The following is a 24,662-nucleotide window of genomic DNA, read 5'->3' on the forward strand; positions in this document are numbered from 1 at the left end:
CCAGTTCCTCTGGATGGTCCAACAATAGGGCAGAGAGGCCAAGGCCTGCTGGATCAGACCAGGGGTCCATTGAGTCCAGCCTCCTGTCTGACACAGTGGTCAACCAGTTCCTCTGGAGGGCCAACAACAGGGCAGAGAGTCTGAGGCCTTCCTAAGAACATCAGAAGAGCCCTGCAGGGTCAGACCAGGGGTCCATCTAGTCCAGCCTCCTGTCTCACACAGCGGCCAGCCAGTTCCTCTGGAGGGCCGACAACAGGACACAGAGGCCAAGGCCTTCCTCCTGGCTGTGGGATTCAGAGGCTTAGCCCCTCTGAATGTGGTGGTTTCCCCCAGCCACCCCCAGCACCGCCTATCTAATTTCCTTCTATTTTTCAGCACGGATTTTAAAACACACCCTGATTTCTAATGACAGATTAGAGAGTCCCAGATTGCTATAAACTATCTCGTCCTTAGATTGCAGGAATCTGTCATCTACCTCCTGCAGCTGATGTTTTAGATTTGCGGAATACTGAGGCCTTGTGAGATTTACATCATTTACATATATAAAGGCCACCAACTAATTGATTCAAACCTTTGCATATGATTCATGGCCTCGTCCTAAACCAGCCAGGACCTCCTCTGCCATACATGAGAGTTCCCAAATCCAAGAACCCTTAACCCTCCAGATTTCTGCAGTGGGAGGAACTCTCTCGAGAATGTCACCAAGGGGAGAAAAAAAAACAGGAAAAGACAAAGAAAATGAAGGCATTTTAAGACTTCATCCTCAAGTCCTAGACGGAAAAAGGAACTCGTGTCTGGAATTTGCAACAGTTGGGTTAAGGATCTGAGGGCATGAGAACCAAATTTGGTAAGTATGCCATTTCTGATGTCTCTTGTCATAATAAGTACAGATCCGAAATATCGGCCAAACGTAGATACATCACTGGGCGAGGACCTGAAATGAGGGACTTGGCAGGGGGGGGGGCAGTAAAACCGATGAACGAGAATCACCGTTAAAGAAAGAGCAAAACAAAACAGAGGCACACTCCCCCCTCAAGCGGACTCTTCCCCGGGAGCAACGCAATTAAAACCGGGACGGACGTGAAAACAGAGAATCTCTGAGCTGTCCTTACAAGTGGGGACAGCTGTGAAAAAAACGGGGAAGCTTTCAGCTGTAAAGAGGGATGTGGTCGTCGTCCCCCTTTTCGGAAATATCGGCTGCCTCTGCCACCGGCTTTGGGAGGAGCAGGAGTTTCGAACCCCAGAGAGGTACCATTTTGAACGGGAGACGTGCCAGCTCCCGGAGCAGATGGCCGGACTGCCTCCGAACGGCCTCATCAGGAGAGCATCCCTCTCTCTTTCTCTCTCTCTCCACGGAGAAGGAGGAGGACGAGGAAGGGAGAAAGATTCCAGCTCCTCCATCACAGTCACTTTTGGTGCTGGCTTCAACGATCAGCCATTGTTGCTAGGGGAAGAGCGAAGGAGGCAGGATGGGAGGAGGGAAGGAGGGAGGGAGAGGAGGAGAGATGTCAGAGACCACAGAAAGCGGGAGGGGGGCAACACAGTGGGGCTAGGGCAGGGGAGGTTAGGTGCACAGAGAAAGAGGACCACATAAATACCTGGCTTTTTGGAGCAGAGTCAAACGGGAAAACCCTCTTCTTCCTTGGCCTCTTGTTATTCTCCGAGGATGCCCCCTTCCTCTTCCTCCTCCTTCGGCCGCTGCTGGGTTGGACCGCCTCCCCTCGCCTCCTCTTGCTTGCTTAGCGGGAAGAGGGGAGACAGCCTTGCACAAAAGACAGCCTTGCCAGTTGAGCTACCTTCCCCACACACGCACCGCTCCCCCTCCCCGGCGATGTCTCCCAACCACACACACACACACACACACCCTCGCACACAAAGTGTTAAGGCTCGGCTAAGGCACCAGCCGCAGAGTTCCCTCCACAGGAAGTTTCCGGAGGCTTGTCAGTCACATCGCTGAGCTCGGCCCCCCTCCTGCAGGGAAAACACACACGGACGCAACGCAGCGGGGAGGCTGCCCTGGGCCCTGTGGGATGCTGGTGGTGACGTCAATCACGGGGCACAGAGATCAGCCAGCCAAGAGGGGACACACAGTCACACACACACACACACACACAGCCATAAATTGTGCAGGGGAGGTATCAGTCTCTGTGCAGAGGGAATGAAGCTTGCCTGTGGGCAGCTCGGAAGGACCTCAGCAGTGTCCATGGTCCACTCCTCGTAGCAGCCATTTTCTCCAGGGGGCACGGGGATGCGTTGTAATTCTGGGAGGGGTCTCCAGACCCTGCCTGGAGGCTGGCAGCCTCAGTGATGGAGGCCCTACGGTCAGGTGTTCAGCCTCCAGGTGAGGCCTGGGGATCTCACAGAATTAAAACCGCTCTCCAGACTACAGAGATGGCTTCCCCTGGAGGAAAAGGCAGCTTCAGAGGACAGACTGGAGAGCCGCGGGGGCCTAACTGCGGCTCTCCAGGGGTCCGTGGACAATGATTCCCAAGAGCCCCTGGGAGCTGGAAAACGTTCCTGTGACCCTTCTAGGTCCGCTGCTCAATGGACTTCCACTGGCGCAGTTCTGCATAGGATTTATTTATTTTTTATCTTATTTATGTTTCAATTTGTATGTCGCCACTCCCACGCGGTGGCTCGTGGCAGGTCACGACAATAAAACCAAAATTTAAAATCCCCTAAAAACAATGCCCCTGTGACCCTCCCCTTGCAGCGACAATCCCGCCTCCTCCCAGCTGAACAGACCTTTACAATAACAGTGGGAGGGGGGCTGCCAGGGGTGGGCCCAGATCTTCCAAGCCCTGGCCTCAGCCAAAGGCCTGGCAGAAGAGCTCCGTCTTACAGGCCCTGCGGAACTGAGACAGTTCCGTCAGGGCCCTTAGCTCATTCCACTAGGTAGGGGCCAGGATCAAGAAGACCCTGACCCTGGTCAAGGCCAGGCGAACCCCCCTCGGGCCAGGGAACTCCAACCAATTCAACAGATTTCACTGCCATGGCCTGGACAAGAATATGTATAAAATGAAGCTGTCAGGATGTGCATTGAGGTGAAAGGTCCTGGTTATGAGAGACCATCAAGGAAGGCCAAGATTCTACGTGGAAGCAGGCAACGGCAAAGCACCTCTGACTGCCTCTTACCTGGGAAACCCTAAGAGGTCGCCATCAATTGACTACAACTTCATGACCCTTAAGTACTTACTGGTCTTTAAAAAGACTAGATTTTGGGGAAGTACTCATGCCCGTGAACAGTAAACAGAAATGAGATACAGGCCACCAGAAAATATTAACTGTTTTGGGCCTGTGGTATCTCTGCAACTGTGGCAAAGGGTGGTGGGTCCCACCACAACATGGCTGCCACAAGAGGTGGAGCACAGCACAAAATGGCTGCCATCAGAGGCGGAGCCAGTCACATAGTGTCAGGAATAGAGGTCGTGCAGAACTCTGAGAGTAATTTCAACACTTCAGTCATAAGCTCTGCAATTGTGGCAAAGCTTGCTGGGTCCCATCACAATATGGCCGCCACAAGAGGTGGACCAGAGCACAAAATGGCTGCCATCGGAGGCGGAGCCAGTCACATAGTGTCAGTCAAAGAGATCGTGCAGAACTTTGACAGTAATTTCAACACCTCAGTCTGAAGCTCTGCTTGACAGGATGACTCTTTAAAGGAACATGTTGTTCTAAAATGTTCTCCTCCGTATCCACAGCTCACCTTCAGTCACATAGCAGTGGTTCTTGAATTGTGTGGGTGGCTGATGCCGGAGCAGCAGCAGCATCCTTTAACTGAGTCAATCCATCTCTCGTTGGGTCTTTGTCTCTTCCTACTGCTTCGCGTTTTCCTTGCAATGAATCTGCTGCAGATCTGTAAATATATATATTTTTAATTCCATTGTCTGGAATTGCTTGGTTCTAAACGTATAAGCGCACAATAAATTCGTGGGCTATGCCGGTTGGTTTGTTGGACTGCAGGCTTGTTGGGTGACCAAGAAACCCCTCGATGGACTATGATGCCCATGAACCACTGCCAAGTGGCCATGCTGGCAGGGGCTCATGGTATTTGTAGTCCATGGATGTCTGAAGAGTTTGCCCACCCCTGCTATCCTAAGGAAGAGGTCTACCTGATTATGTTGGCTACAGTGGGGAGGGGAGGGGATTTGAGGTGGGGAGAGACTTCAGTGAATAATACTACAGAGTTCACCCTCTAAAGCATCCATTTCCTCTTCAGGAACTGATCTCTGCTGTTTGGAGACAAGCTATAAAACTGGAGGATCCCCAGGTCCACCTGGAGACCGGCATCCCTATGCTGCAAAGATGGGAGCAAAGGAATGATTCTATCCCCAATCCCACTAATACTCAAGCCAGCAGGGACTTGGTCCAGCGATCTAGTCTCCAAGGAAGGGACTGCTGAGGAAAGAAGGGAGCAGTCTAGCAAGGCACAGATTGCTACGGCAGAAGAGCTGTCCGGTCAAGCAAGCATTGTGGTAACAAGATTTTGATTTATTTAGACACAGACAGCTTGCTTTTCCTCATCAGTGTGGAGGATGTTGTTGCCAATGCCCAGGAGGGCCCTGGAGATCTCCTAAAAGTACCACTGATTTTCATGTGACAATAGGGTTCCCAGCTTGGGGTTGGGAAATACCTGGAGATGTGTGTGTGTGTGTGTGTGGGTGAAACCAGGAGTGGGTGGGGGGTTGTGGCAGGGAGGGACCTTGGTGTTGAATAATGCTATGGAGCCCAACCCCCTAAGCAGCACTTTTCTCCCGGGGGACTGATCTCTTTAGTCTGTGGAGCAGCTGCCATAGCTGGGGATCCCCAAGTCCCCCCTGGAGGTTGGCACCCCTACTTAGTGTCCACCCTAAGCTTCTTACTGCGGGAGGGGGGGAGAGGGAATCAGGGCCACGCCCGCGCATGTGTGGCTGGGCCGCGCATGCACGCATGTGCCATGTGCGGCCGAAATCGTACATGCGCGGCACTTTCACGCATGCACACATGCACAAGTGCTGCGCATGCACGATTTCGGCCTCGCATGGCGCATGTGCGGGTGTGGCCGCGCTTGCGCGATGCGCAGGTGGGGCAGTTGCCCTGCCTGTCCCCAGTCTAAAAAAGGTTGGGGACCACTGCTCCAAAGCATCCATTTCCTCCAGGCAAACGCATCTCTTTAGTATGGAGAGGAGCAATAATTGCAGGGCGATCCCCAGGTCCCCCCTGGAGGTTGGCACCCCTAGTGTCCACCCTCCAAAGCAGCCCTTTTCCCCAGGAGGCCCGATCTCTTTAGCCTGGGGAGGAGCTGTCATTCCTGGGGATCCCCAGGTCCCCCCTGGAGGTTGGCACCCCTACCTCGTGCCTACCCTCCAAAGCCCCCCTTTTCTGCAGGGGTCTGGAGAGGCGCGATAATTGCAAGGGGGGGATCTCCAGGTCCCCCCTGGAGGTTGGCATCCTGACAGTTCCGACGGCTCCCGCCCGGCCGCCGGGGCTCGGCGGCCGTCTCCATGGCAACCGGCGTCGGCGCGCGGCCCCTCGCTCGGCGGCCGGCCGTAAAGCGCGTCGCCGCGTCCCTAGCAACGCGGCCTAGCGGCTCCGGGGCGCCCTTAGCAACGAGCGGCCGGGCGAGCATGGCGGGCGAGGCGGAGGCGGAGGCGGCGGGCCCGGCGGTGTCGCGGCTGCTGGCGGCGCTGGAGGCGGCGGGGGCGGCGCGGGAGGCGCGGCTGGCGGCGCTGTCGGGGCTGCGCGCGGCGCTGGTGGAGCGCGAGGTGGCGGCGGCGGCGCTGCAGGAGCTGCTGGCGCGACGTCTCGCGCGGCCCCTCGCGCGCTGCCTGCTGTCGGACCCGGCCGAGCGGTGCCGCGGGCTGGCGCTGGAGCTGCTGGCCCACTGCCTGGCGCGCGCCCCCGAGCCCGCCGCCGCCCTGCCCGCGCTCGTGCCCGCGCTCGCCCGCCGCCTCGAGCCGCCCGAGCCGTGCGAGGAGCTCCGCCTGGGCCTGCTGCGCCTCCTCGGCCTCCTGCTGCGCCGCTGCGCCGCCGCCGCCCTCGCCCCGCACCTGCCCGACCTCGCCCGCCTCCTCGCCGCCGCCCTCCGAGACCCCTTCCCCGACGCCCGCCGGGAGGCCTGCGCCCTCGCCGCCCGCGCCGCCCACGCCCTGCCCGGTGAGCACGAAGCCTCACCACAGCCCTGCCGGGCAGGCCAGGTGCAGTGAGAAGAGCCAGCTGGCTCCAGTGTGCCCCACGGGGGCACAGTGCTTCACAACAGCCCTGCCAGGGAGGCCAGGCGGAGGCAGCGAGAAGGGCCGGCTGCAGGGCGCCCTGCAGGGACACAGTGCCTCACAGCAGCCCTGCCAGGGAGGCCAGGTGGAGTGAGAAGGAGCAGTGCTCCTCACAACAGCAGGGGCACAGCGCCTCACGACAGCACTGCCGGGAAGGCCAGGCGGAGCCAGTGAGAAGGGCCAGCAGGCTCCAATGTACCCCACAGGGACACCATGCCTCACAACAGCCCTGCCAGGGAGAGTGAAGGGCACCCTGCGTGGGCACAGCGCCTCACAACAGAGCTGCCAGGGAGGCCAGGTGGAGTGAGAAGGGCCTACATAGGGAGGGACCCAATCTTAAAGATGCTATTGGACAAAGGGCCAACTGACTGTCAAGGACAGACTGCCCCCACGTAGACCCCCAGGGGCTGATGCTCACGCACTCCGGTGTTATCTATTATGGCTGCACCACTTCAAAATGTTGGGTGCAACAGGGGTTGAAAAAGCAAAAGTCCGCCTCTGATGACAGGCAGCAGAGTTTGAGGGCCAGGAGTTACCAACGATGCCCCCTCCCGGTCACTCTGCATGCTACGTTCGATATCTGCAGGTATCCAAGCCCTTAGAGACACTTCAGTCCCTTCATCTTTGAAAAAGTGACCGGTGTCTCGCTCAGGCTCCTCCCCTGCCACAGATGGTGGGGGTCTTGAAATTGCTCCCAGACTCTCACTTGCTCTGAACCGTCTGTCCCACAAAGTAGCTCTCGATACTAACTGGGTTCTTCTCTCTGTCCCGACAGAACATTTTCACTTGCAGTCGGAAAGCCTGATCAGCCCCTTGATGGAGTCCATTTCCCACCAGCACTTCCGTGTCCGGGTCGCTGTGATCCAGGCCACGGGGGCGGTGATCCAGTTTGGCAACGCAAAGTCGCTGGACGACGTGATTTCTCACCTCGCCCAGCGGTGTTTTGACAACATCCCACAAGTAAGCTTAACGTCGGCGCGGCATTTGAATTCAGTCCTGTCGTCAAGGTTCAAAGGGGTGGCAGATGACGGTTGCAAATTCCTGCAGAGTGCAGGGGGTTGGATTAGATGACCCAGGATTCTATGATTTTATGATTCATGGGTTTTTTAGATTTATACCCTGCTTTTTAGTCAGCTTGGCTCCCAAAGCAGCATACAATGCAAACCGCTCATAATTTTGCAACAATGGCTGGTATTGTAACAATTCTGACTCGATGGGGTAACTGGGATCTCCTGTTGCAGAAAAGTGCGTTGTTTTATCCAAGTGTAGAAGTCATTACGAATCGGAGACTAGTGATTGATGGGTGGCACCTTCAGTTCTCCCCCCCCACCCTGTCCCATCTTCTCCTGCCCCCAAGTGCTCTGACTGCTGGCAGCCCTTTCTGCCAGCCCTTTCTGCTCCGCCCCCGAGCTCGATTGGAGGCGGGACTCTCTTAATCAGACCCGATTAATGGGCAAGCTCCCTTAATCAGGCCAGACTAGTTGCTCTGGCTCTATCCTTCCCAACTGCAGCAAGAGCCCTCTGGAGGGGCAGTGCCAAGGCTTCCTGTTCACCCGACCACTGCTCCTGCCATCAGCGACATGGGTCCCGAAATTGTGCTCTTGCTGCCCAAATTGGGGGTGCTGCACCTGCTGCCATCAGGCAGCAGATGCTGTAGGATGCGTGGCCAGAAATTCTGCCTTTATGATGGCCCAGGCTGGGCCCGCCTCATCCGACCCCAGAAGCGAAACAGGGTCAACCCGGGTTTGCATTCGAATGGGCGGCCGTGTCCAGCGACCCTGACAGCTTCTTCCTTTCCTGTTTGGCTGCTTCCAGGTCAGGGAAGCTGTGGTCATCGTCATGGGGGAATGGCTGTTACACCTACGAGATCGGTACTCCCTCTTTCACAAGCTGATCCCCTTGCTGCTGAGCGGCCTTGCGGATGAAATGCACGAGAACCGGTAAGGGCGGTGCCACCGGGGGGGGGGAACGGGGGCAGGAGAACCACCCTGTCTCTCCCTACACTTTTGAATCACGCCTGAGCTGCTGGGGGCAGGGAGATGAGCCTTTCCCAGGGAAAGGTCATTCAAATAAGCTGAGAGTCAGATTCTTCTGCCTGCTCCTATGCTTGGCGTGGGATTCCTGCTTAGCTGGGGGCTAGGGAGTCAGGTGGATGAAGATCACGTGACCCCACTCTGGATTTTGCGGGTTCTGTAGAAGGAGCCCAAGACTTAGAAAATCAATGCTGCAGGGTGGGTTCCTGTTAAGCCCCCGGGATTCATTGTTAACGCCAGAGGCTGGGGATCACTGCTGGCCTTCCTTTGCCAGGCAGAAGCCTCCTCTGTTTGTGTTTGCCCATCAGCAGTGCCCGCACAGATCCAGGGGGCAAGCACTTGTCTCTGTCCTAGCAGGTGTTAAGCATTCCTAAGGTATCCCCTTGTTCGCTTGCACATGCTAATAAACTAAGGAGACCAGATTGTCCCACTTTTGGAGGGACATCTGGGGGCACCTGGCAAATTGTACTTACGTTGCAATTAAAAATATATATATTACAATACTATTTTTGCATTCCACGCGTTCTATGAAAATTTTTGTTGCTCCATATAGACCAAATTTTTAATCAAGATTTCAGAAGAAATCTCCAGCTCTGCGCTAGCTGGCTACGAGTCCCGTTCTGTGATGGTTTTTTTCCTCAGGGAACTGGCTCTGAGCTACTGGAAGAAAGTCGGGCTGCAGTGGGAGAAAGAAAACGAAGAGGACATTAAAGATAAACTGGACTTCTATAGCGAGCCCCCTTATTATCCCCCAGGAGGTGAGTATCGTCAGGACGGCCATGCCGAGAGAGCAAGGGCGGTGTAGTGGTGCACCTTTTCTTCAATAACAGGTCCTTACTGTACTTTTGAGAAAGCAGATTCAAGAGGGTCGCCGTGTGGGTCTGAAGCAGCACAATAAAACCAGAGTCCGGTAGCAGCTTTAAGACCAACAAAGATTTATTCAAGGCGTGAGCTTTCGAGTGGAAGCCCTCTTTGTCAGACTTGCACTCGAAAGCTCACGCCTTGAATAAATCTCTGTTGGTCTTCAAGGTGCCCCTGCTGGACTCTGATTTTGTTTTGTTTTGAGAAAGCAGTTGCCATAAAATGACAACCAAAAAGTGAGGGCACAATTTCGGCGTCCACGTTTTGTGGGCCTGGTTAGTGCTGCACATTTGTCGATCCTCTTCTTGGGCCTCTGCACTCTGTGCTGCGTCTTGTGTACGTTTCCAGCATGGGCGCTGTCAACGCATTTTTATTATTACTACTACTAGTACTGCAAAATTTTGATTTTTAGGCTGCCTGTCCCCGAACACAGGCTTGGGGCAGCTGGCAGTACAGTTTCACATAGTTAAACCACTAAAGAGGTTACAGTTTAAAATGAGCTATTGCTAAAGCCCTTCCCCTTAACTGCCTTGGCGTTTTATCAGTTGCGGGAGATGCGGGAGATCGTCCAGTTGTATTTTGGAGAGGTGGGAAGGGAAGGCGGAGAGAGGCGCACGGTTGTTCTTGTTTCCAGCCTGGCCTCAACCATAGGCCTGGCGGAAGAGCATCGTTTTACAGGCCCTGTGGAACTGCATCAACTCTTACCAGGACCTGATCTCCACCAGTAGCTCATTCCACCAGGGCCGAGAAATGCCATTCTGGTCCAGGCCAGTCAGATTTCTTTGGGGCTGTGCAGTGACACGATGGTAGCCAGAGTCAACCCCTCGATGCTTGGGTAGAGCAGTGGCTTTAGCTCCTGAATTGGGACCGTCTAATTTATTGGTTTGCTTCATTTGTACACTGTGTTTCTCTCACGGGGACCCTGAGCAGCTTCTATCCCACTCCCCTCCTCTGTTTTCTCCTCACAACCCAGCCTGGGAGGCCGTGAGTCAAGCAGGGCTGCATTGTCTTCCAAGGAAAGCTCACCCTGAGGTCTTGTGGAAGAGGGGAGGGCTAGAGTTGTGATCAGAGCATGGGTCTGTCAAGGTCAGGATTGTCTATCTCAGGCTATCTCAACTTTTATACAACTGAGAAGCCCCTGAGACATTCTTCAGGCTTCCAGAAACCCCAGAAGTGGCACCATCATGCAGAAGATGATCAGGAGGCACAGTTGTGGACACGCCCACCTGCCGTTCTTCCCCTTCTCACCCCTTCCTTGCCCATTGTTGGCCATTTGGGGAGGGGGGGGGGTCAGCATGATCATATATTGTCATATCACCTGATAAATGTTTAACAGATTTCAAAAATATATATAAAAATGAAAAATATAAAAAATGAAATAACTCCTACCCAACTTGGGAAACTCTTCCAGGGCAGTCAAGAAACACCGGGGCAACATGAAACCCTGGTAGAGAAAGTTTGGTCAAACATAACCAGCAGCCGTTCTTTACAGGTCCCCCCCCCCCCCAAATTGTTCTTTATTTTCCAAAATGTAAAGAACAGATAGAGCAAAGAACTTTATAAAAGAAACAGTTTTGAAAGAGTTGTGTGTGTATGTATATTTATTTATTTATTATTTAAATTTATATACCTCCGTTCCCGATTGGGCTCACGGCGGTGAGCCCAAAAAAATATTTGTATTTGTATGTATAAATATGTGTGTGTGTGTGTGTGTGTATATATATATATATATATATATATATATATATATATATATATATGTATATGTATATGTATATGTATATGTATATGTATATGTATATGTATATGTATATGTATATGTATATGTATATGTATATGTATATGTATATGTATGTATATGTATATGTATGTATAAATATATTTGTTTTTATGTGTGTGTGTGTGTGTAGGTTGTCAAATACAAAAAGCATCCCTCTCCAGCATATTTTTTTTAAATAAATTTTACTACTGACATTATCAAGGAATGTTAATTACTGGTTTACTCTAGGCTTCCTAACAAGAAAAGACTATATTAATAGGTAGATAATGTTATCAATACATTTTATTCATCAATACAACCCTCCCCACCCCCCAGGTATCAGTCACTTTTTCCTGCGGCCACCTGTTGACTAAATTAGCTTTGCCATGGCAGCGAGGTCCCTGGCCTTCTCCAACCACAAGCCCACTCCGGGGGATTCGTGTGGCTTCCATTTTGATGCAACCAGGAATCTGGCAGCCGCTGTGGCATGGAAGAGAAATTCTCCGGCATGCTTAGGCAAATTGAGAAAGCAACGTGCTCACCAACACAAATTAAACTTAAATGTTTAAAATTCTATTACAGCAGGTATTTTTCTCCCATTTTTAAAAATCCACCCGCTCTTTACGTTTTTCACATCTCCATCGCTGATCCTCGAGGCTCTTTTCCTTATGTGAGGTCTGACGTCCATATGCATGAGCCCAGTCCTAGGCTTATAGAGTTGCGAAGCTGGCAGGAAGCGCAGGAGAGGCAGGCAGGAGCCTGCAGTGCATCCTGGCTTGCACAGTCTGTCCAGCAGCGCCCTCCAGCTGTCAGTCGGCCCTCCGTGTGCTGTGTGCAGCCAGAGCGAGCTTGAAGGCAGCTAGCTGCTTTCTGAGCCACCTCTGGTTCTCCTCTCTTCTGTGTTGCCCTGTTTATAAAAACATCAGGAAGGCAACTCTTCTTTCCAAGTCAGAATCACACCGAGCTGGAAGAGACCACCGAGGGTCAATCAATCCAGCCCCCCAGACTTCTCAGAGCCTTACAAAATGACCCACTCCTGACCAAATTGGGGCCCGGGGGCACCTTTAAGGCCCACCCAGCTTTATTCTAGGTGTGAGCATTCGTGTGCAGGCACACCTCCTCCGTCAACGAAATAGGGATCTAAGGACAGAGCAAATGTGCAGGGAATTAGTAAAGGAATATCTAGGGGGAAAAAACCTCTGCTGGTCTTTTAGATGCTCCGCACCTGGACCACTCCCTGACAGGCGCTCCTCCAGGCTCCTCCAATGAAGGAGGTTCCACCACCCTCCGAGGCAGCATATTCCGTCTATGAACAGCCCTCGCGATCCGAAAATGCTTCCTAATATTTAAGCGGAACCTCCTTTCCCGTCATTTGAACCCCCTGCTCCTAGTCCTGGTCTCTAAAGCTGCAGTAAACGGGTTGGCCCCCTCTTCAACCCCTCTCCCCTTGGCGTAGGTTGAAAGGAAAGTCCCCGGGACAAGACAATGCCATTCCTTGTAAGTTAGCTGCCTTGGTTGTGACTGCAACCAAGAGGACCGTGTTATTTTGTGTGTCCGTCATAAAAGGCTGCTTGAACCCGCCTCCCATCATTTGAAGCTGAAGGACCTGTGAATCTGTCTTCTCTGGAGGACTTATACCACAAGGTTGATGGATTCCCATTCTGTACGGCTAAATGCGGCGCCTTCCATGGAGATAGGTCAAGATGGGTCGCCATGTGAGTGAGTCTGTAGCAGGAGAGAAGAGCCCAGGAGCACCTTAAAGGCTAAGAACATTTGGGGCGAGGTAGGAGTGTTCGCGGGTCCCTGCTCACTTTGTATCGGAAGAAGCGAGCCATGCCTCATGGAAGCTCCTTCCCTGCCACAAATTTTGTTAGTCTTTAAGGTGCAGCTGGACTCTGGCTCTTTTTCTACCTGAAGACGTAAACAGTGCCTCCAGAAAGCTACTGTTCTGTCACAGATGTTGTTAGTTTTTAAGGCGCTTTTGGACTTGCGTCTTTTGATGCCAAACGTTTTGGGTCCAACTTGTCTACAAAGTGGACATGTAAGTATTTGAGATCTCTCTCTCTCACTCTCTCTGTGTGTCTCTGTCTCTCTGTCTTTCTCTCTCTGTGCGTGTGTGTGTGTCTGTCTCTGTCTCTCTGTCTGTCTCTGTCTCTATGTCTTTCTCTCTGTCTGTCTCTGTCTCTCTGTGTGTCTCTGTCTCTCTGTCTTTCTCTCTCTGTGCGTGTGTGTGTCTGTCTCTGTCTCTCTGTCTGTCTCTGTCTCTCTGTGTGTCTCTGTCTCTATGTCTTTCTCTCTGTCTGTCTCTGTCTCTCTTTGTGTCTCTGTCTCTATGTCTTTCTCTATGTCTTTCTCTCTCTCTCTCTCTGTGTCTCTCTCTGTCTCTCTGTCTCTGTCTCTTTCTGTGTGTCTCTGTCTCTCTGTCTTTCTCTCTCTCTGTCTTTCTCTCTCTCACTCTCTGTCTCTCTCTCTCTGTCTGTCACTCTCTCTCTCTGTCTTTCTCTGTCTTTGTCTCTTTCTGTGTGTCTCTGTCTCTCTCTCTCTCTCTCTGTCTGTCTGTCTCTTTCTCTCAAGTGCTGATAAGTTTGCAGGGACTGAGGCCTCCGGATCCCACCCCAAGTTTCTCCCATTCTCCATGTGGCTTCGAGGCATTCTGCTTGGCCAGGCTTTTCCAGCTGCGAGCTCACGGACTTGACACCCTCCCTTGCTTTGATCCCCCCTGGAGGGAGATTGCAAGTCAAAGGAGGAACCAGCACAGGGCGACTTTCTTCTGAGAGCTTTAAAAAAAAAAAGAACCCAACCCTTGCCTCAGGGTCCGGGCGCAAACAGGTTAGAGGAAGGGGGAGGGCAGGAGGCTCTGACAGAGGATGAAATAGCTGCATTTGAGTGTCAGGGATGAAGGGGCCGTTGAAAAGAAATGGTCAAAAGTCACCCTCTCTTTCTTTTTTAAGCAGAGCCTCCGGCCAAACACGGTGCCACTCTCTCTCTCTCTGGGTCTTCTCAGGCGGATCTCTTTCTCTGCCTTTGACCTTCTTTCTCCTTTGTGCGGGTCCTCAGCTGTCAATTTCCAGAATGCCAGAGCTGTCAATTTCCAGAATGGGAGGGCGGCCTCCCCTGACAAAAGCAGAAGCCGCGGTCCGAGTGCCTTTGAAGATCCACCCCTTGAAGTAGGGTGCACCGAAAGCCACTTCTGACTTCTGTGTCCTGTTTATCTTTCCATCTTTTTCTTTAAAAAAAAAAAAGAAAGAAATTATTTGAGTAGCCACACAGGCAGGGCGCCTCCACAGCAGAGCTGGGAGTGGCTGCAGAGAATTTGGGGGGGGGGGGGACGCATCAGCTTTTCAAATCAAGAACGTTTTGTCAAGAGTAATCTTTCCAGGCATTGCATGGGGTTTATCTGGAGCAAAGCAGCACCCTTGGCTGTTTTCCGTGGCCCTTCTGGGTGCTGCCAGTTCGGTGGTAAATACTGCCTTGTTCCTTGTGCAGTTGTGGCTGCTCAACATGTACGCCAACATGTGCCCGCCCCCTTCCTCTAACCTCCTAACCACCTGATTCCCTTGACAGGAGGGCTCAGCCCACAGGTGGGGCTGTTGAATTGGGGAGACTTGAGCTTGGGAAGCCCAGTATTAGCCACAAGGGATAGATTTGGGGGGTGTACTTTGGATCTATCTATCTATCCATCCACCCACCCATCCACCCATCCACCCACCCATCCATCCATCTAGATTTTTATACCACCTATTCTCTGGGCAGTTTTGGTGCAGGGGGGAGGGCTTCTGGAGTTCTGGCCTCATTGGTGGGCTTTCTGATGGCCTTTGCATTTGGGGCATAGTGTGACACAGTGTTGGGCTAGATGGGCCACTGGCCTGATCCAGCATGGCTTCTCTTAGGTCTGGGGCAGTGGTGCTCTGCATTTTTGGTGCTTGAGGGGCAAGAGTGGGAGGGCTTCAGGCATTTTGACTCTGCTGGTGAACCTCCTGATGGCCCCTGGGTTTTGTCTACTGTGTGACACAGTGCTGGACTGGATGGGCCATTGGCCTGATCCAACATCGCTTCCCTTATGTTCTTAACTACCACCAAATATTAACCTACCTGTGCAGTAACTTGCTTTTCTACACCTCTTAATAACCAAGGTGCTCTCATCTGGAGAGCTGGAACCTGCTGCAAGTCCTGGGAGAATTGGCTTTTGTCTTAAATCAGAAAAATAGGGGGCCATCTAAAATCCTAGGGTCAATAGCTGAACGATGGGTAAATGGTCTATCAGAGAATGGTAGACCTTGGTATCTTCCCCTTAAAACCACAGGCGGCAACGCCCTTCAACTCTGCTCGCATAAATTTGTCATCAGTCCAGAAGCAAAGCTTCGTTACCAGGAGCACCTTAAAGCAGGGGTAGTCAACCTGTGGTCCTCCAGATGTTCATGGACTACCATTCCCATGAGCCCCCTGCCAGCGTTTGCTGGCAGGGGGCTCCTGGGAATGGTAGTCCATGAACATCTGGAGGACCACAGGTTGACTACCCCTGCCTTGAAGATCAACAAAACTTGTGTCAGGTTCTGAGCTGCTCACTTCTTCAGACACCCGAAGCACCTGCAGAAGTGAGCACCTGCTTGGTCTTCAAGGTGCGACAGAACTCCTGCTCTTCCTTGCATGTTCCATGACTTTTTAAAAATATCCCCGTCCCAGAGGATCGACCAGGACTGGGCTGCCGGGAGCTGGTGACCAGACACCTCTACAGGATCCTGCCCGGGCTCTGCCATGATCTGACCGACTGGGTCGTCGGCACCAGGATAAAAGCCTCACGGCTCCTCTACCTCCTGTTGCTGCACGCAGAGGACCACGTCACACAGCACATGGAGCTCCTCCTCAGGACTCTGTACCGCGTGTGCTTGGACGAGGAAGCCCTCGTGGTCAGGGAGGTGAGTATGCCCGCTTTGCTTCCCCCCAGGATCTGTTCTCAGTATTAAGCCCTGCTGGATCAGTCCAGCTAGTCCAGCATCTTGATTCACGCAGGGGCCGGCCATTTCCTCTGGAGGGCCAGCAGCAAGGCACAGAGGCCTTCCCCTGATTTGCACATCAGAAGAGCCCTGCTGGATCAGACCAATGGTCCGACTAGTCCAGCATCCTTTCTCACAAAGAGGCCAACCACTCTGGAGGGTCAGCAGCAGGGCACGGAGGCCAAGGCCTTCTCCTGATGTTGCCTCTGGGATTCAGAGGTTTCGTGACTCTGAACGGGGAGCTTCCTCTCATTCACCGTGGCTAGGAGCTGTTGACAGACTCCATGAGCCTATGGAATCCCCTTCCCCCCCCCCTGTGACCATCACTGCATCCTCTGGCAGCAAATTCCACATTTTAATCACCGTCTGGGAAAAGTGGTATTTTGTTTTGTCCAAATTGTGGAACGACGGGCCCCAAGATGGGATGGAAGGGGCAGGGAAGTCAACCGGAGCAATCAAAGGGATTGAAGGTTCAAAAGCATTTAGACCTTAATTTATAAAATCCACAATGTGTGTGTGTGTGTGTGTGTGTGTGTGTGGGAGAGGCAGTAGGTAAAAATAAAATGAGCAGGAGAAAGTAGGTGGAGACACAAAGTGCAGAAAGCAGGTAGAGATCTGGCCCCCTCCCTTTCCCATAATGTAAACTGCTGTAAAGTCACAGCCAACTTTGCGTGACCCCAAAGGAAGGGTCTTTGAAGGGAGGTGAGAAGCAGAGCTGGCTCGCCGTTGCTTTCCTCAGCAGAGCCTTCCTCGCTGGCCTCTGTACTGGCTGGCCGGTCCCAGCAGCCGCTCAGCGTACTTGAAGCGGGAGAGGGAGATCGAAAGAGAGTTAGCAAGGCCAGGTCCAGGGTCAGAACGTCCAGGATTTCAGGCAGCGGTCGGGCAAGGTGGGTGAATCTCTGACGCCAGAGATTTTAGCTCTCATCCTGCAAACACTTTCCATGTCCTGCCAATTGCCGGCGAGACCACACCTGGGTGCTCCTTCTCTCTGCTGATGGTTCTTTGGGAAGGGCTGTCAGGCCGATCACTCCCAGGTGGGCCTGACCTCTGGACGGACAGGCTCCTGCTGGTACTTCTGGCTCAGCAGCCGGCTCTCCCAACTCCCCCAGTTGAGCCTCTGCCTGTGCCCCTTGGTTGCCCTCCAGCTCCTCCTCTGAGGGATCTGAAGACTACGGCGTACCGGCCCCGCTTGGCTTCCGAAACCTGGAGAGATGGTGCTCTGCCACGCGGCCTTCCCTCCCCCTGTCATACCAAATCAACGAGAACGGCAGCAGGTTTAGCATTGGCTGCGGGAAGGAATTCTTCAGAGGAGTATGCCCTCGTTTCACCATTTCCAGTCCGGTGGCAGCCTTAAAGCTTGAGAAAGATTTCGAAAGGGGCCAGGCAGATTGGCAGAGGATAGATTTATCGGCCGCTGTTGACCGCTCGGCCTCGGAGGTCCTTATCACAGTGTCAGAGGCCGCCTGCCAGCGAACGCAAGTCCTGGAATACCAAACTGGATGGGTCTTTGGGCCGACCCAGAAAGGCGGTTCTTTAGGCTTCCAGCAGATCAGATGCGCCCGGCCGTCCGGCTGTCCCGTCTCCTGCAGCCTGCAGCTTTTTGACCTGGGTGGGAAGCAATTCAGAAGGGCCGTCCTGTTTGTCAGTCATCCCTTGGTGGGCCAGGTCAGTTCTGTTCCCCGCACGGGCCGCGTTTAAGCCCTGCGTTTCTCAGCGCGGAGAGCTGTCGAAATCGCCCTTCACCTCTCTGGCCCTAGCCCCGCCGAGGCGTTGTTAAACAGCCTCTTAAAAATCATAAGCAACAGATTAAATCGTGGCGCGCCTCCGGGGGGAATGAATTCCATTTTAAAAGTATGCGCGGTTCGTGCCCTTTCTAGTTGATTTCACACGTTATCTGCTCCTCTCCCTCTCTCCGTAGAAGCCTCCCACTGAATTAGGGCATGCTTATTCCTGGCGGCGGCCTTAATTGGCGCTCAGATCTCGATTGTTGGCGCTTCCTTCCCTTTGCTTTCTTTTATTCCGGCCTGAATTGGGGGGGGGGGGACAGGATCATTTGCATTCGCAGGATCGACCCTTGATCGATTGGGTGGGGTCTCAAATTAGTTTCTCCGACCCCGAGTACGGCTGCGGGGTAGTCGGAAAGAGAGGTCGCTGCGGAAGCCAGCCTGCCACGAAGACACAAATGCCTTTTTTATCTTATTTGGGGAGGGCAAGAAACCTCTTTGGGAAAGCAAGATAGGCAGACCTGTGTACCTGCAAGGGAGGCCGAGGGTTTTGCGTTCCCGTAAGCGCCATCAAGGAAAACGCGAGGGTCGGGAGACATGAATTATCTACAGTAATGAAAAATAACCTTCCAAATCAGCCTTTCTCAACTTTTTAACTCTTTTTTATCCCTGAAACATTCTTCAGGCTTGGAATGGTGCAGAATAGGGCTGGGAAACAAAGCAGTGGACCACGCCCAGCTGGGACCCCTCCCCTTCCCACCCTCTCCAGGCCCATCAGTGGCCATTTGGGGAGGGGGGTCACCATGGCCACATACAGGCAGGGGTGGCCAAATGGTGGCTCTCCAGATCGCCATGGACAGACTACAATTCCCACGTGCCCCTGCCAGCCCATATCAACCGATAAATGTTCGACAAATTTTAAAAATACATTCAAAAAATGAACTCCCATCCCTTCAGGAAACCCTTCCAGGGCTGCCAACAGAGAGCCTGTTCTAGGTAAAACCCTGTTTCTGTTTTTTAAAAGCCTCCTCTCCCACTTGGGGAAAGAGAGCAGTCGTTTTGACAAAAAAACGGAGCCCCACAGTGGTGTGCGGACAGCCCCTACGCCTCTCGGCTGAGGATGCAGAAACTCTGCAAGCCGGAACGTGCTCTTCCCTGATTTGGAAAAGGCGTGTGCGGTGGGGAATTCCCAGGGACCCCGGAGGCATTTACCTGCCAGTCACGTGAAGGACAAGGGAGAGTTTGCACTCACTGGGACCGTCTCTGGCTAGGAGACACAGGAGGGAGGGAGGGAGGGAGGGAGGGAGGGAGGGAGGGAGGGAAGGAAGGAAGGAAGGAAGGAAGGAAGGAAGGAAGGAAGGAAGGAAGGAAGGAAGGAAGGAAGGAAGGAAGGAAGGGGGGGAAAGACACAGGGAAGGAAGGAAGGGTCTATGCAGACCCTTGAGCGGTTCTTAAGGAGGCCTCAATGCACAGGCTTTTGGCCAAGCCTTTCCAGGAATACACTTCTCCCCCATTTGTATAGAAGTAAAGATACACATTAAAAAAAAACACACACATAAGAAGTGGAAAGGCCTTTCAGGCTGTTTCTCAAACGCGGACCTAAAAAGCAAGTCGGTGTTTTCGAATCGGGGGGGGGGAGGGGGGCTGGAAAACTGTCTCGGACCTCTTCCTTTCCCCATCCTTGGCAGTGTCTGAGAGCGGCCACCCTGATCGGCACCTTCGTCAGCCCGGCGGTGTCCCTGAAGCTGATCGTGTTGGACCTGGAGAAAGCGCCCCAGCCGGCCCACCTGACGGTCCTCTCTGCCGTGACGCACGGATCCCCGAGGAAAGTCCTGCAGCCTCACTTGCAGACCCTGGCCGACACCCTCTCCCACCCACGTGTCAGCCAGTGCACCGCAGAGGTGAGGAGCAGCCCTTGAAAAGCAGGAGCACGTCTTGCTCAAGAGGGATCTCCGGCCCACAGGCCTGCGCATTGCTGGTGTGGAGAGCAATTATGCACAGGTGGCTGTCTCCCCGAGGAACGCATGCGCGTGACCCATTTTTTAAGGCAGCCCCTTAAAGACGGACAAAATTGCTGGCGGGGGAGGAGTTTTGTGAGTTTTGTGTTCACTTCTCCAGGTGCCATAGTTGTGCTTGCATCATTGTGTTTATTGGATGTAAATCTCGATTAGCAGTCATTTAATGCTAATGTTGTTGTTAGTTGCGAAGTTGTGTCTGACCCATTCCCATGGGCAATGATCCTCCAGGCCTTCCTGTCCTCTCCCATTCCCCGGAGTCCATTTAAGTTTGCACCGACTGCTTCAGTGACTCCATCCAGCCACCTCATTCTCTGTCGTCCCCTTCTTCTTTTTCCCTCGATCGCTCCCAGCATTAGGCTCTTCTCCAGGGAGTCCTTCCTTCTCTTGAGGGGGCCAAAGTATTTGGGTTTCATCTTCAGGATCTGGCCTTCTAAGGAGCAGTCCGGGCTTCTAAGGAGCAGTCATTTAGACCAGTGCAAACTGTATACACAGCCAGCCTCCATGTGCAAAAGCACACAGATTCTTAGCAGTAAGTGAATAACTTCATAATATGCCAGGGGTGTCCAAAAATGTGGGTCTCTGGATGGCCATGGACTACAGTTCCTAGGAAGTCCATGGCCATCTGGAGACCTGCAGTTTGGCCACCCCTATAACACGCAGTCAGTGAGGCCTCCTTGGTTTACTGCTTATTTACAAATCTGCCTTATATTGAATTGGACTATGACCTGCAGAGGCGTCCAGGGTCTCAGGCAGAGGTCTTCCACACCGCCATCTTTAACTGGCGATGCCAGGGATTGAACCTGGTACCTTCCGCGTGACAAGCAGGTCCTCTACCACAGAGCCATGGTCTCTGCTCACAATTTAATTGAAGGCGTTCCTTCCCTGCCCCATTAGAAAAGAATTCCGCTGGAGTCAGTCTGCTTCCCCATAAATTCGAAAATTGCAGCAGTCCTTAAAAAGCAGCAGGTGTACAATAATGTCGTAGCCAGTTGTCTTCCCGGGGGAAAAGATTATCCACGATGGAAATTCGGAGCACGGGATTCCCTCCCCAGTTAGCATAGAGGCTGGCTTCAAAACCGTGACCGTCCCTCCACTTTTGTGGCTGGTTTTGGTCTGGTCTGCAGGCCTTCGTTTCATGGTGAGGGCTCCTCCTTTCAGCAGCTTTAGAGGATCTTTTTGAAATTGCTTTGTAGATCCCACCCCCCAGCAGCTTTTGGCAAAGTCTGAATACGCAGGCTGCTTAAAAAATAAGAAAAAGTTTTATTTCTCAAAAGAAGCAACCGTGTATAGCTAGCTGCAGTCCTTCTTCTGTTGTTCAGCTGTTTGGGAGGCAAGCGGAGAGGAAGTGTGCTCAAAGAAGCAGGAAGTCTCCTGTCGAGCCGATCAGGATGCTGCAGGACATAATTTGAAAAGCATCGGAGTTCCCATCTGCTCTTCTATGCTAAATATACATGTCCTCCAGTGCCCCCTGCTGGACACCCTTTATATTCTGCTCAGTTATGCTCCCTGAAGAGCTTGCTTATCCTAGCAGCAGCAAGCGGACTAGAACAGACCCAGGTGTGCCAAGGACACGCCTTCAGAAAGCATCCCTTTTCCTGTCCGTTTCTTTGGCAGGCCTCTTACCTGGAGCAGCTCCTCACCTGCGTGGACGCTCTCCTCGAAACATGCCAGGAAGATTGCAAAGGAGTCAGTCTCCAGTTGATGAAGATACTGGTAACCATCATGGCCATACCGACTGCAGGGCATCTTCACGAACAGGTAGGGCAGGCAGAGCCGGGGAGGGGAGATTCCGGCGGTTCCCCCCCCCCCCTCTTCCCCATGATTCCATCTCAGATATTTTACATCCTTCTTCCACCCACTTGTAGCACAGAGTCTGGTGGCTAGGAGGTCAGAGTTGACCGCCAGGGAAGGAATTTGATCTCACCCAGTTCTTCTGGAGGGCCAAGAACAGGGCAGAGAGGCTGAGGCCTTCCTCGGAGATTTCCTCCTGGGATTCAGAGGTTTAGTGCCTCTGAATCTGGAGGTTCCCCTCCGTCATTGATAGACGTATCCTCCACGAATCAGTCCAATCCCCTTTTCAAACTGCTTCTTCCTGCGGCCCTCACTACATCCTCTGGTCCTACGTAAAGTTGTATTTCCTTTGGTGCCTCCTGAACCTACTGCCCATCAGCTTCACTGGGTGTCATCGACTCAAGCCCTAGTCTTTTGGGAGAGGGAGCCTTCTTGCAGACTGGGCCGACAAGAGGGCTGTTAAGCCAGTCGAGGGCAGGTCGGGAGCAGCAGTGCCTCTCTGGGTTTCATGTCTGGGACAGTTCCTGCCCTGCCCGTCCGATCAGGCCTTAGCAATGAAGCACAACCGGCCTTTACACAGCAGCTCTCTTGGGCCCTCTGGTGGATATTTTCGCGCCATCCCAGAAGGCCGAGGGACCCTGAAGTAGTTCTGTGCAGGCAGCAGGGCGGGCGCGGAATTCGGGCAGAGGCCTTTCCCAGCAGTGCTACGTGGTCGTCTCTGAGCAGGGATGCCAGCCATTGAGTCTGAGGATTTTCTGCAGGCATGTGCCCTGCCAGGGAGCTGCACCGGTCCGTGCCAGGCGCCGGGGGGAAGAGCTGAAGGCCAAAGCCGACTGAGTCATTGCCAGTGTTTTGTCGGCAAGGTGTCCGAGCCCCCTCTGAGCTTCATTAGCCAGCTCTGGCGCTTCCCCTAAGGGAAGGGATTATCTGTAAAGGCCCAGTCTCCCAGGAAGGATTTGTCACACTCTCCTGGAACCAGCCTCGGTGAGAGACTTGCAAAGAGGATTTTTTCCCCTCTCAAAAACCGATGGCGGAAGCGTGCTGCCTTAATGTCTTTTCAGCACCCTTTATCACAGAGAAGTTCCCTTCTTGCCACGTCCCACCTCTGAAGAGGCCAGCCACGGTAACTGGTGGAACATTAGAGACTAGCTTGGTGGTGTGGCTAAGAGCGGCGTCTTCAGATCTGGTGCTCAGCTCTTCCACATGCAGCCAGCTGGGTGACCTGGGGCTAGTCACAGCTCTGGTAGAGCTGTTCTTACAGGCCATTCCTCTCAGAGCTCTGTCAGCCCCACCTCCCTCACAGGGTGTCTGTTGTGGGGAGAGGAAAGGGAAGGCGAATGGAAGCTGCTTTGAGACTCTTTCAGGTAGAGAAAAGCGGCATATAAGAACCAACTCTTCTTCTTCTTCTTCTTCAGTAATCTCAGGGCTCTCTCAGCCTCCCCTCCCTCACAGGGTGTCTGTTGTGGGGAGAGGAAAGGGAAGGCGAATGTAAGCCGCTCTGAGACTCTTTCAGGTAGAGAAAAGCGGCCTATAAGAACCAACTCTTCTTCTTCTTCAGTAATCTCAGGGCTCTCTCAGCCTCACCCACCTCACAGGGTGTCTGTTGTGGGGAGAGGAAAGGGAAGGCGACTGGAAGCCACTTTGAGACTCCTTCGGGTAGAGAAAAGCGGCATATAAGAACCAACTCTTCTTCTTCTTCTTCTTCAGTAATCTCAGGGCTCTCTCAGCCTCCCCCTCCCTCACAGGGTGTCTGTTGTGGGGAGAGGAAAGGGAAGGTGACTGTAAGCCACTTTGAGACTCTTTCAGGGAAAGAAAAGCAGGCTATAAAAACTGACTCTTCTTCTAAAGGAGCCTTCCTCAACTTTTTCAACATTGAGAAACCCCCAAAACATTCTTCAGGCTCTGAGAAACACCAGGAGAGGCGTGATTGTGCAGAAGATGGTTGGGAAGCAGAGCTGTGGACATGCCCACCCAGGACCCCTCCCCTTCCTGTCCCCTCCAGGCCCCTCCTTGGGCATTTTGGGGAGGAGTCGACATGACCACCTATGGCCATATCAGCCGATAAACGTTTAAGAAATTTTTAAAGCCTCCATTAACCCACCCATTCGGGAAACCCTTCCAGGGCCATCAGGAAGCCCCCCAGGGTGTCTCGAAACCCTGGCTGAGGAAGCTTGTACTATCGTGACCAAGCCATACAACTCAGAAAGCCACCACGGCCGCCTTAATGAAACCTTGGAAGGCAAAGCGGACAGCCCTGTGAAGTCAGTGGCCACAGCTTGGCCCAGGCATGTTTTTAAAAAAATCAGATGCAATTGAAGCAGATACAGGAACCACACACCTGAGATAATATGGGGGTAGGGTTCTCCCTCAGGTGCTCTGTCAACCCCCCCCCCCCGGAATGTCTGCCCTTTTCACCTCTTCTCCCATCCTAGTTTGGGGTAGGGGGTGGGGGGGAGTTTCATCCGTTCTTTGAAATCAGAAGCACCGGCCCAAGCCCTCCTTGATAAATGTGAGTTCCCCCGTCCCCCGTGAGGCCGTCATAAATCACTTTCTTCCCAAAACGCCAAATAAATCAGGCGCCCACGCCCCTCTCAGCAGTAGTGGTGGCCAGGTAGGTTTTTTTCCTCCCAAATTTGCGCCTTGGGTTTTAACGCTGCCCTTCCTCTCTGGGGTTCCTTCCAGGCAGGAGCCCCTCTTAAGGGCTCGCTAGTATTTGCGGCCCTTTGGCAGGCAGGCCATTTCCGTGTTTTAGAAAGTGAATTTCGATTTCGGGGAAGAAACGGAACGAATTCCGGGCCCGTTAGGTTCCGTTTGACCCACGGAGAGCTGGTGGAGTCCCGTGACACCTGCAGGGAGTTTTAGCACCGCCGTCAAAAGCTCCTACAAAAACACAACAGTCGTTTGTTAGCGCATGGTGCATTGTTGCCGTGGCCGTTTTGAAAAGCACAAACGACACGATTGCGAAGGAGAGCGAACTGATTGAACGAATCCTAAACGCCGGCCAATGGAGGATCTTATTCACTCCACCCCTCCCTTTCTCCTCAGATGTGACCATTTGAGTAGCTTTGAGTTGAAGGGCTTATTTTGCCATTGGTGGAATGATATTATTATTGTTGTTGTTGTTATTAAATTTCTATACTTCCCCTGCCCATATACAGCAATAACACCATATACACAGTAAAATTCAATACGATAATAAAATACCGTACTAAAACACAGTTATAGACCCCA

At 52.9% G+C, this 24,662-nt stretch overlaps 2 protein-coding genes across 2 annotated transcripts in view; one reads left to right on the forward strand and one right to left on the reverse strand.

Moving 5' to 3' along the window:
- PRKAR1B (protein kinase cAMP-dependent type I regulatory subunit beta) overlaps positions 1–1,332 on the reverse strand; it is a 69,857-nt gene extending 68,525 nt beyond the window's left edge. Inside the window, exon 1 of the mRNA XM_077316742.1 lies at positions 1,253–1,332. Within this exon, the coding sequence (XP_077172857.1) occupies positions 1,253–1,317 (65 nt within the window). The 5' untranslated portion in view covers positions 1,318–1,332. The remainder of the gene's footprint in view (positions 1–1,252) is intronic.
- Positions 1,333–5,606: 4,274 nt separating this feature from the next.
- The window catches only part of DNAAF5 (dynein axonemal assembly factor 5), a 30,928-nt gene continuing 11,872 nt past the window's right edge, over positions 5,607–24,662 (forward strand). Inside the window, 7 exon segments of the mRNA XM_077316918.1 lie at positions 5,607–6,135; positions 7,027–7,211; positions 8,067–8,191; positions 8,927–9,042; positions 15,588–15,820; positions 19,311–19,523; positions 21,255–21,398. Coding sequence (XP_077173033.1) covers positions 5,607–6,135; positions 7,027–7,211; positions 8,067–8,191; positions 8,927–9,042; positions 15,588–15,820; positions 19,311–19,523; positions 21,255–21,398 — 1,545 coding nt within the window.

Source organism: Paroedura picta, chromosome 17 (genome assembly GCF_049243985.1).
Source record: "Paroedura picta isolate Pp20150507F chromosome 17, Ppicta_v3.0, whole genome shotgun sequence".
Lineage (NCBI taxonomy): Eukaryota > Metazoa > Chordata > Lepidosauria > Squamata > Gekkonidae > Paroedura > Paroedura picta.